This window comes from Coffea arabica, chromosome 1c (assembly GCF_036785885.1).
Source record: "Coffea arabica cultivar ET-39 chromosome 1c, Coffea Arabica ET-39 HiFi, whole genome shotgun sequence".
Lineage (NCBI taxonomy): Eukaryota > Viridiplantae > Streptophyta > Magnoliopsida > Gentianales > Rubiaceae > Coffea > Coffea arabica.
Genome location: NC_092310.1, coordinates 54671191 through 54683587, shown reverse-complemented (window position 1 = coordinate 54683587; position 12397 = coordinate 54671191). Strand labels below are relative to the sequence as shown.

General features: G+C 35.9%; 1 protein-coding gene across 2 annotated transcripts; it reads right to left on the bottom strand.

The window, feature by feature from the left end:
- Positions 1-1008: 1008 nt before the first annotated feature.
- Positions 1009-7756, bottom strand: LOC113729826 (neutral ceramidase 2-like). Of its 2 annotated transcripts, none has more exons than XM_027254100.2 (10): positions 7585-7756; positions 6628-7031; positions 6262-6470; positions 4829-5173; positions 4429-4693; positions 4050-4320; positions 3781-3906; positions 3354-3417; positions 2405-2571; positions 1009-1890 (listed from the first exon to the last, which is right to left on the bottom strand). In XM_027254100.2, exons 2-10 carry the CDS (start codon positions 6978-6980, stop codon positions 1342-1344), a joined length of 2349 nt encoding a protein of 782 aa, XP_027109901.2. In that variant the 5' UTR covers positions 6981-7031; positions 7585-7756; the 3' UTR covers positions 1009-1341. The 2 variants fall into 2 exon arrangements, with proteins under 2 accessions (XP_027109901.2, XP_027109891.2); XM_027254090.2 differs by having other exon boundaries at positions 7592-7756.
- Between the last annotated feature and the right edge of the window lie 4641 nt (positions 7757-12397).

Below are 12397 nucleotides of genomic sequence, written 5' to 3'. Positions count from 1 at the left end.
AAAAATTTTAATTTATATTAAATAGATAACCTATCGATTTTCTTTTTACAAGAATATTATTGTAACACCTTTTAATTTTTAACTATAAATATTGATATATTTATTGTAAATTAAATATTTAAAAATAAAATACCTGTAAAAAGCCGGTACTTTAAATAAGTTATGCGTGTTTGCCTATAAACTACACTCCTTACTTAAATCAATAAATTACACTCCTTAACTTAAATCAATAAACTATACTCCTTACTTTAAATAGTGTAGTTTATGGGCAACTACGCATATCCTATTTAAAGTATCGGCTCTTTACAGATATTTTATTTTCAAATATTTAATTTATGATAAATATATTAACATTTGTAATTAAAAATTAAAAAGTGTTAAAGTAATATTCTTGCAAAAAAAATCAGTAGGTTATCTATTTAATATAAATTAAATATTTTTAAAAAAATAAATGGCCTCATAAACTATTAATTTTTTATGACTTTTATCCATCACATGAGTAAAGTATTGGCTTTTTATGGATATTTTATCCTAAATTATTTAATTTATGTTAAATACATAAATATTTATAACTAAAATTGAAAAAGTGTTATATTAATATTTCTACGGAAGAAAAACTGGTAGGTTTTGTGTTTAACAAAAATTAAATATTTGAGAGTAAATACAAATCAGTATTTGAGAATAAATATTTGTGATAAAGTAAATGTTTGAAAATAAAATTCATGTAAAGAGCTGGTACTTTAAATAGGCAATACATATTTGCCTATAAACTACGCTCGTTAAAATTTATTAATTGTTAATTAATTTGTAATACTTTGCCATTCATTGGACATGTGGCACAAAGGACAAATCAGGTATAAAATTCTAATTTCACTCTCTAAAATAATATTTTAATCATTTGGACTGAATTTGTAAAGGATTAGTAACCTCAGGGGAGGTCAGTGTAATTGTTCAAACCACAGGGGAGGTAAGTGTAAATGTCAGAAACCTCAGGGGAGGTTTCTGAAATTATCCCAAAAACAAACTGGTTGCATTTTTCAACAAAAGAAGTTTTAGAGTCACCTAAGGCACTCCCTCTCCCTAGATTAGGATAGAATAGGTTATACAAATGTATGTTACTGATTAAAAAAAAAAAAAAAGTTAAATGATACATGAGCTTGGAGCTACAAATATGCAAAGGGCAAATTCCGAGGAGCCTCTCTGAAATTTGTCGACCAAAAGAGGTAGCAAACACTCTTTGTTTCTGAGAATGTTTCCTCAGGTTAAAGCTCATACCTGACAAAGTGCACAAAGCACAAACATCTGATCACCTTATAATCTATATACCCAAATGGAGGATTCTCAGGCCACCACAAAAGCACTGGATGAACCGGTGAAATGCTTGATTGACCCCAGAAGACTCTTAGCAGCACCAAAATGTCTTATTCTATAGACACCTGCAGCAGCTGTTTCTGGTATTCTCCACTCCAAAGTCGCCTGACTTCGAGCGCTAAATTTAGAAGGTCTTGACCATATAAACCGGAGGCAAAAGTCATCATCATCGTAAACAGGAATCCAAGCATCCTTCCCTTGGAGAACCTCCACAAGAGCAAATGTACCTTCAGTCATGAGGTCATTTCGGGGGCATGCGGACCAGAAAACAACAGTTACTGTGTCACCTCTCTTGAAGGTGGAGTTCTTAGGTACATCTTTGCAGACATCCCCAAATTTTTTGCCTATGGGAGTTGCATCCAACACAACTGGCGCTAAAAGGCTTATTTGCTTGTCTAGAAGATCTGGTGGTTGTGGGCCTTGTTGAACAGGTTGTCCACTTGCTAGGGCTGTTGCCAGCTTCTTGAACTCCTGTATGTACGCACTGAGGGTATGCGGACCAAAAAGTGTGGAGGCACCCTGAGAAGAGAAATCCAGTATAAATTGCTAAAATGCTTTAATGATAATGCAGTATGCTGTTACTAGCGTTACCTTCCGTACCGTTTGCTCCGTTATAAGAAGTTTAAGGTACAGGGTGCGGCTTAAACAACTTGATTAATTAGATTACAGGTGCCAATACACAGAACAAGTTGCAACGTTTTTGTGGCCCAAGCATCTAAATCTACCACTGTTGTGGAAGAGCATGATGAATCTCGAAGAGATATGATATACTACCAAATCTACTCAGAAAACAAGATACATACGTTTAAAGAAGCACTTTATAGTGAGCGTATACTTTTGGCAACAACAGCATTTCAACCAACTTATATGATCTTCCAATATGTTTCAAGAGCAGCTGTTTCTCCAGGTAACATGCTTTGAGACAGAATAAAATAGAATCATGAAACCCAAACTACCCCATCCCTCTCCCCCAACAAAAAAAACCCCGCCTAACAACCAAAACATAAGCATGTAGCATGACAAGTTCACTTACCTCGTATCTCTGTATCTCGTACTCCTCAAAGGTGGTAATATATTGAGAATATGTGTTACTTAGCCCAGCTATTACAACATGCACATTTCCATTAAACTGTCCAGTACTTGAAGTAAGCACTGCCTTCACAGCATCACGGAGCCGTCTCCCAGACATAGTTGTGAATTCTGCATCAAATGCAAACATGAAGAACAGACCGAAGACATTAACCTCATGAAGCCATTAAACTTTAGTGCTTATGATACAAAGCATGATAGCTAGGTTTCAAGTAAAAAGACACTAAAATTGCTGATACAGTTGCTATTGTGAACCCTTATTATCCCGTATCAATGTACTTCACAACGGTACTTTCAAGAGAATATGACAACTGCATTAATCATGGGTCCAAATGGAGCTAGATAAAAGAAAGTTGACCTCATCATTTTAAAACCAGGAAACACGTCTTGTTGCATAATAACAGTTGATTGGCCCTAATTGCAGCAAAGGAAACAAGGCCCTAGATGGTTATTTAAATTGCTTGAAGTAAATCCCATCAATAACTTCTGAATAATCATCTTACATATATTATTTCATATTAAAATCTGCTTTGTAAAATCAACTATGCTTTCTATTTCACAAAGTCTCAAATCTGAAGCTTAGGGTGACATAGGTTTATTTCTAAATTCATCAGTTTTTAGACATCTGTGTTCACAATATGTCATATCAACATGTAGATGTCAGTCATCGACATATCTAATAGTCAAAAAATGATTAAAATTGCGAAATGAATGGCAAAAGACTGTCTGCATGTTATCCATTTTAATCAGCCACATAAAAGCATGTGGATAGGAACTAAACTCTACATATTTCAGGACTCCAATCAGAATTTCACATCTTACAATTTGGGGAAGAAAAAGAATAATGAAGTCTTTTAAGTTACATGACAGGGAATAAAAAGAAAAGCCAATACCTCCAGGCACAGTGAGAATGACCAACTGCCCTATCCTTAGGATCTGGATTGGAAGTATTGAAGGCTGTAATATCACAATTGAAAGAGCGAAAACATTAGAACTCTTGTCCATAATTGCCCACAGATGGGATAATGTTCCCAAAATAATTTCATGCGTAAAGTATGACTAACTCTCAGAATAAGAGTCCCAGTCAACCATCCTTTTCCCACAAAAGGCTGAAATGTTATTCTCCAGAAAATTAAACAAAAATTTAAGAAGCTCTGCAGTTAGCATGACTTTTACAGAAGAGAATCCGTTTCTTGTAGGAAAGTCAAATTAAATCAATAACAATAATAGTTCATCTTCTTTATCTCTTTTTCCTTTTTGTATTTTCATTTCTTCTTTTTTAATTTTTGGCAGGAAAGTTACTATGGGCTAGAAACTCACAGCCCAATCATAAGGCTCCTTCATTTCACCAGTATCTAGCAGAATCGGTTTTGGTTGTTGACAGTCTACTTGTTCCTTATCTGGAGTTTTAAGCAGGTCACGCACCAATTTCCAAAAAGCATTCCCCTGAAAGCACATTTCATGTATGTGAGAGAGAGAGAGAGAGAGAGAGAGAGGGGAGGAGAGAAAACACACTGACTAAGCAAAGTCTGAACATTGAATGCAAGGAAACCATAAGTTATGGCTCTCTATGTAGCCAAATGTAATACCTGGCTATCTCCTTGCTTAAAGTCAAAAGCTCCAGGGCCATCAGTTGTACCAGCAGCAAAGGCAAAGCCCATAGCAGCAGGGCAGGTTTTAACTACTTCAGTACCACCTCCCTGTTTTGGTATTGTAACCTCTAGTTTTGAGAAGTCCAGATAAGTATGACGATAATCAACCTTCCCCGCCAACTGTTCTGATGCTTTATTGAAAAGATCGACAGCTTTTTTGAATTGTCTCTCCCCAATGATGCGTGTACTCTCAAATTCATCTGGGTAACTGTAATTTGAGTATACATTAGATTATCAATCAAACTCAATACCAAAGGTATGCATATTTTTTAGCTTATTGAGAAATAAAAAAGACAAAATAAAGCCAAATAACTACCCTGGGCCTCGGCCATAACACAACTCGTTCTTCCCACCACAGGTACTATGATTGAAGTCACAAGGCAATCCTGTGTCTCTGCAAAATGCGCCAAGAACATTTGGACTAACGTCACCGCAGTTGGTTTGACAATATGCAGATACAAATCTAGGCCTATCAGCCAGCCTTAGAGCACTCCTCACTCGTCTAGCCATACTCATAAACTTGGTTGCTGGCCTTCCCGGAGAAGACTTGAAAGATGCAGCAAGCTCAAGCAATTCATGATCTGCATTAACAATTTGAAAATAGGTCAGCAACTCTAATAACCTTGAAAGCAAAATTGAGTAAGGATTTCAATACAATTGTAGTGCTTACAACCATGATAACAGAAAGGAAGACACAAAAATAGCCAATAGCTTACGCTTTTCATGAACTATCGGAATGATGTTTGATACTCTACGAGGGACTTCACTAGATTCAGATGCCTTAGAGAACGTGCTTCCAGCATTAGTCTGATCAAACCAGTCTTCCATAAATCGTGCAGCAGCCCCTTTATTGTCACCACTTATCAACCCATTTGTACGGCTCATAGATGTTCCATGGGTTGCAAACCAATTGAAGCTACCTACTGGGCCCCACTCATCATCCACAAACTTTAAAAGGGTCATTTCTTTGTCAACGTCATACTTATATTTATTGCGTTCTGCTGTCGGATTATTAAGATAAGCACTGGGACTGCGATTGACACCAGCGTCAAGAAGTTCTCCTGTAGATGGAAAACAAAAAACAAGCGATAACACTATTGAGGTGGAGATAACTGCGCATCAACTTCTGGCAAAAGACACTTAGCACAAACGAATGTATGTCAACAAACAATTCAAAGACAGAGAATAACCAACATTTGCATAATCCTCTAAAATGTGAAAAGCACCGGCAAAAATGGAATACAGGAGAACAAATGCCCTTAAAATAGTTAATCAAGTTGCAAAAGCAAGTCAAGAGCAATGCAGCAGAATTACAAAAGAGGTTCAGTATCAGCATTATCACCTAAACATGACCCTGGAAGATTTGATTACCACATTTGAAGTGTAGGATTGCACATCATTCCAGATTATGGAATCTAAGTTGCAGCAGCATAAATAAAGCAAATTTAGATTGCAGGAATCATATTACAGGTGGTTGGTGACAAATAAAATGAAGTTATCTGCTGAAAACTACTCCTCCAATCTAATTCTTTTCATATTTGTTAAAAAAATTAAAGCTCTGGACATACCAAAAAGACTAGGTAACGAAAACAGAAAACGTAAAAGGACCAAAGCAAACATAAGGTACATCATCCTTATTACTGGATTCATTGATCAGAGCCAAACCACAAATTTGTTCACCGAAAAAAGAGCACATGCTTTGAGGTTTTTAAGCGAACTAGAAGATTGGTGACCATTGAATTATCAATCATTCCATTCCTCTGGTAGCAAATCCTTAATACGGAAGGTTTTTCAGGCAAATAGACAAGGTAAAAGCTATGGAAAGACACCCAGTAACGTAGAACTTGAAACAGCTCAGTAACAAGGCCAGAAGCATATATAAGGAGACGTAAGATCAGAAAAAAAAATACCAAAATTTTTAAATATGCAAAAGCAATTATCTCCAACTTAACTACATGCATCTTCTTGATCAAATTCAATGATAGAAAGAAATGATCTCAAAATTTTATTTTATTTTTCTTGTCTGCAATCTCCCTTGGAGACCTCTAGATCATATGGCATTACATTCCCACAGTTTCTTAGGTTGCTGGCTAAAATGATTCCTTAGACCAAATAGCAATATCAAGAGGATTTGTGCTTCTCCCACTACCTGTGTTGACAAATATTGACCCAGGCCGTAGATTTTCATGAGCTTGTATGATACTTTGTTCAATGCCATCAACAAGAGCATCAAATGACTGACGTACAAACCCAAGGGATGTCACAATATACACAACATACTGTAGATAACCCCCAGGGCCAGCATGCGTGTGTATACCACTAATAGCAACATTCTTATCAGTATAAAGATCTCCATACCTGAAACAGCAATGATTACTCAGCTATGCCACCTTAAAAGTGAAGAATACAAGCAAGCCACGTAACATGTAAAGAAACTATCTTACACATATTGATAACAAAACAACAATAGTATGCAACTTAATCTGCTTAAAGCCGACAAGCAAGTCATGATTACCTCGTCTTCAATCTCTCAAGAACTTTAATAGTCACGAGTTGGGAGGCCATACAAGCATCAAGATTAACAAAAAGGATGCAGTTCCCCTGTGGTTCTGATACAATAAATGCACGAGCTCGCAGTCTGAAGTGAACTCCAGATGCAGTTTGATCCATGTTGGCATACCCCATCATATTAACATCAGCAGCAGGACCAGTAATGTCATAACTTCCAAGCCCTATTAAATAATTGGAAGTTGCCCCTACTACTGTACGATTCTCTTGCACTAGCAGCAACAGCAGCAGTAGCTGGGCAAACCAAATCATTGCCGCTGGTCTCCACAAATGTAGATTTAGAAAAGAAAACAGCTCCATTTAGACTCCAAAGTCTAACACTATCCAATTGATCAACTCCTTTGCATTTTACTACATAAATGTAAAGAACATCATCATTAACCAGAAAAAGAAATGCTCAAAGAGATGTCTCGATGATTCTATCATTGGCTATTTAAGCATATAACAGAAAGAAATTCTCATAGTAACTATCAACCCGATGGTAGACTAATTGGCTTTAACTGTCTAGAGAATCCAAAGCGTGACAGGATCATGGTTCAGTTAATCTAACTCCTTAGCAATTATCTTCAGCAGCGCACCAATTCAAACAAGGACAAAACAAAAAATCGCACTGTCTTGGGAAAGAAAAGTTGGTGGAAAGAGGTGTGTTGGGTAGTTTTTTCCACCTGCTGTACTGATGTATTAGCAGAAACCAAGAAATTCTCATTGTAACTATCAACTACAGCTAGAATTAATTGACAAATACTTGTTGTATCAATTAGGCACAAATGATCCCGATAAGTCACATAAACCTCCAAGCCCAGTAACAAAGAATATCAGTACACAAACAGACAGACAAATGAAAAGAACGTAAATCAAAGATCCATTCTCGATTACTGAACAAAATATGAAGGAGAACTCGCACCATATACCTAAGGGGCGGATTCTGGGGTCACGTAAGTTTTCCGAGGGAGCAGGAGAACAAGAGGAGAATACTTGAGCAGGCTGTATAATGAACGGAATTAGCAGGAAGAAACGTGCAGGTAGTTGCGGAGGAATGAAGACAGAGACAGACGACTATTCTTTTGTCTTTGTAGATTGTGCGACTGCTGTCGCCCTGTGTGTTTATAGCGCACGGGCCGAGTGTGAAGTGTGAACTGGAACTGGGACATCATTGTCCTTTTGGTTTTTCTTTTTCTTTTTCCCATGATGATTTATTTCTCTGGAGGGAGTTCACACACGTAAAGCGGAGTGGAGGCAGTTTATTTTTATTTTTATTTTTCAATTTTATCTGCTTATTAGTAGTACAAGCTAATATCGTTTTCTCAATTAGTTCTTGGGATAATATAAGAAAGCTCCCTTGAGGTTTCTCTTAATATCACTTAGCACCCCCTAAGATTTTAGAAATATCACATACCTCCCCTAGTAATTGTAAAACGACTATATTAATCCTCACTTGACACATAATTCACAACATATCAAATAAATGAAACTCAAAAATTAAAAAAAAAAAAAGAAACTAAAGTCACATTCTTCTTTTTCGCTTTTCTCCATCATTCTCTCTTACTCATATTTTTTGGATGACTATGCAATATTTTATTGTAAATTACAATAAATTAAATTTTATTTATCTTTTACTTTTTGTGATTTGTAATAAAGTGGGGTATGATTTATTTGCTTATTTTGGGCTGATTTTATAATGATCGGTATAGTTTGATGGTTTGAGTAAAAGGTTGAGAAAATGTTGGAAAAAAATGTAAATTTATAGGAAATCGATTTTTAGCATATAGAATTAAATTAATGCAAGTGTATTTCTTTTAAAATATCATTTTTATTTTTCAAAGTTATATTTTTATGGGGTATAGAATTGTGATGTAGTAGTACTACAAGAGATTTGCTTTTGAGGTGATTGTTTTTTTGAAGTGAACAAAGTGGTTTAGAAACATTTTTATTTAACAAGTGAAATGGTAGTTTAGGATTTTTAAAAATTTTGTTACACAAATAACAAAAATAAGGGAGATAAATGATATTTTAAAATTTTAGAGGTGTCAGGTGATATTAAAAGAAACCTCAGGGGAGGTTTCCGATATTATCCCTTAGCTCTTGTGTATTATATAGTTGCTGTCATGCTGCTCCGTTGCGACACCGACGTCAAGAATCATAGCCTGATCGGTCGGTTGGCTGGTCTCCGAGGAAATTGGCGAAAAACCGAATCCGAGGTCCGCCTAATAACCGGATCTTGAACACCTCACCCCGAGGGAGGGACGATGGAACCGATATTGTAGTCAAGAAAATTGCAATTTTGGTACCCAAATTTTAATATATAAGTAGTTTTAATCCTCAAATTTTAGATAAAAACAATTCTGGCACCCAGACTTTTAATATTTGAACACATTTAGTACATTTGACAATTTTTTTTTTCAAAATACTACTAGAAAGAGTCACGTGATATTCATCGAACATTTGACTATCATGCAAGTCGCAACTCTTACAAGTAGCAATTTGGAAAAAAATCATTAAGGATACTAAATGTGCTCAAATATTGAAAATTTGGGTACCAAATTTATTTTTGTTCAAAAATTGGGTAACAAAACTGCTCTCTTTTGGAGATTGTGATTTGTGAAGCAATGATTGATTGAGTGGCTTTGCATTTTGGATTAATCGAAACTTTCAAACGGGGAAATTTGTGTTTGTGAAAACTATAACCTCAAGTAGTAATTTCAAATTTCCAATACTAATTTTGATATGTTTTAGCTGCGATGTTATTTAGTAGTTTTTATTCGACTATTCTTTCTGTTGCGTGCATCTCTAGAGTGCAGAGGATAAAAAACCAAAAAAAATAGTACAGTACTAGATAATCTGCTACCTATACAGCGCCATTGAGAGTGGCTCTTAAATCTTGGAGCCAGCAGAGCAGATAGCAAATTTCCAACGTTGGAAAAGGGCGAGCAAAAGCCCAGCCATAATCTAAAATACTAGAAATAAATGGGTTGTGATAGAAGTCCCATTCCAATCGATATGTTTAGCCTAATCATTGCAATCCTAATGATTAATCGTTAATCGTTTCTTAAGAAAAAAGAAATGGGAAGATTGAGTAGTGTGAATACAAAGCAGAAGCCTGTATCATATGGGCTCATACTTATCACGGTGCAATGATCGCGCAACTCATCATTGCAGAAGCATGAAATGAAGAAATCGAGACGAGAAAAAGAAAACTAGCGGGCGTTTTAATGGGGATTTGTTCACATTTATGCCACTATAGAAAGGTCATGTTAACTATTGTTAACTATGCTGATGCTACGGAGGTTATTTTCGCGCATAGTTTCCTTTTATTTAATGGGCCTTTAAGCCCTTCATTGTACCAAAAAATAAAATAAAATAAAGTAAAGAATCAAAGTAACCAAGGCGCCCAACAAACAGATAGTGAAGAATTTGTTGCCTTCGGAGCTAGTGGAATTAGTCATGTGATAAATGTGTTGAATTTGGGGTGCGATCAGTTGAGATTACAGACACAAGACAACGGCAACTTGAAACATTAGCGTATTTAAGCCGAAACTGATTTTTATTTGGGCAATGAGACAGAACTTTTTTCTGTTTCAGAACGTCTCCGATGACCAGAGTCCCATCTATGTATGCTTGCCAATTGGTGGGTATGTTTGTTGTAGAGAAAGAAGGAACACTTGGAATTTGGGGCAGCTGCACCTGCACGGTTAAGGGGCAAGATTGGTCCAAAAAATATATACGTGATTCAAATTACATGATTATGTTCATCGTTTTAACATTACGTGGAGTTGTCCAAAAACAAAAAAAAAAAAAAAATTGCGTGCAGTTCATAAAAATTTATTCTGTAGTTACTTTATTGTCAAAATAATTTACATCTTGGAAAAATAAATTTTAGATTTTGTTAAATCGAATAAAATCATTTGGAAACTATTGAATTGACAACTATCCCAGCCCCCTTTCCACAAACACTTGCAACATGTCCGGGGCCGATTGATTTCTTAAAATAATCAGGGATGATAGACGACTGATATCTTATCAGTTAAAGCTATTAGTTGTTTATGCATGGCACCGATTGTTTTCTGGGCTTCGTGAGGTTAATTTTCAGTATCTCTCACTGTCTCCTCCATTTTATCCAAAATCTACCGACCGACAGATTTTATGGTCTCAGCTAGCGCACATATGCCTACCCTTAGATGGGTAGAAAATGACAACAGAGGCTTGCTGGATCTTGGCGGGGTATCCCCGATAACTTCTATGTAGTAGCTATTTGGTCTGTAGCCATATCCGTTTCTCGTCACCCTTTCGTTGATCAGAATATTGGCTATTATGCCAATAAGTTTTTGTGAATTGGCGATGGAGGCTAGATGGGTCTTGACGAGGCATCCCAAGGGGCTTCTTCGTAGTTATTGAGCTTGCAGCCATGTCGGTGCCGCTTCACCTTTTCCCTGATCAGGTTGACGTTTTGAGCCCGACAAATTGACATAAAACTCAATACAGACGTAGATCCTTTGTCGACCTCTGCATCCTCGTATAAGGAGGAGCTTGACTATCACCATGCAGGCAAAGTCGAGGTTGTATTTGGATTGATTGCTAATTATAAGTTTTTTTTTTTCTTTTGAATTTCAAGTTTGTTTAATAACTGTAGTAATATATAATTGTGGGATTTTTATGATTCCGTTTGTCAATTAATTACTTTGGTAGTAGAGAAAATTATAATAGTATGATTTTACCCTCATAATCAGTACCATGAATATGGCCTATCTTATGATAGTCTGAAAGTCACTCTCAACCTTGATGCTTTATCTGGTATGTGGAATTTGGTTCGTGAAATAAAGGATCTAGCTTTGATTGGTTTTCCTTAGAAAATATTCGTGATACTTGAGACTAGGCGTTGCATTTATTAGTATGAGTTTCTTAGTTATATTATTGGTTTGTCTTGAATGCAACGAGCAATCATGCCATGCTATCATGTAATCTAATGCAAGTGTTAGGCATGCAGTGCTGAATACTTAATTTGGGTGTATTGAGTAGCCTTTTTTTTCCCTCCTCAAAGGATAAGACAATTATCATAATCTAGTTAGGAAGACCGAGAGAGCTATTAACCATGGCAGGCAGTCGAGATCCTCAGTGTCACTTTTTCAGTGGCAATTCAGTGTCACTTCCATATTTATGCCAAGTATCATGTTTACTTAATTTGTCAGTTTATACCAAGTGTATACAGTATCATAGTTAAATTAATATTACATGAGTAAAATTTAGATTTAAAATTCAAATTTAACATATATGGCATTCATCCAAGTATGACCGTGTGTATGCTGTCAATATATTTTTTTTCTTGACCATTAATTATAGTCTTATATGCTTCAAATCTGTTGGCATTACCACAACCTTTTTGCGTACCTTTTTCCATGTTTAGCATCTATTATTTTATTTTATGATCACTATTCACCATTTTCAAATAAACGAGCCCTAGTAAACGAGTCTTATTAGGCTAAGTTCTCCAATTCATGTTTCAAATCAATTACTAGTAAATTTTAAAATGCTGTGCTCCTCAAACATAATACATAAGAAAACTGTTAAACTAAATTAATAAATAATTATTGAAGAATCCGGACAACCTGATGTCTAATTAATACATCAATTAGTTGCTGAAGTTGTTGCTGTTTGCAGTTTCTTCACCAAGTCACCAGGGATGGCAACAAGCCAGGGCCCCTCCCCTGTCTCCCACGCAGTCA

Coding starts and splice junctions, on each gene's coding strand:
- LOC113729826 (XM_027254100.2), bottom strand. CDS start 6,980: ATGGAGCTGTTTTCTTTTCTAAATCTACATTTGTGGAGACCAGCGGCA. Junction 5,174..6,261: donor GTCAATATTTGTCAACACAG/GTAGTGGGAGAA, acceptor TTCCATCTACAG/GAGAACTTCTTGACGCTGGT. Junction 3,418..3,780: donor AGGAGCCTTATGATTGGGCT/GTGAGTTTCTAG, acceptor GTGATATTACAG/CCTTCAATACTTCCAATCCA.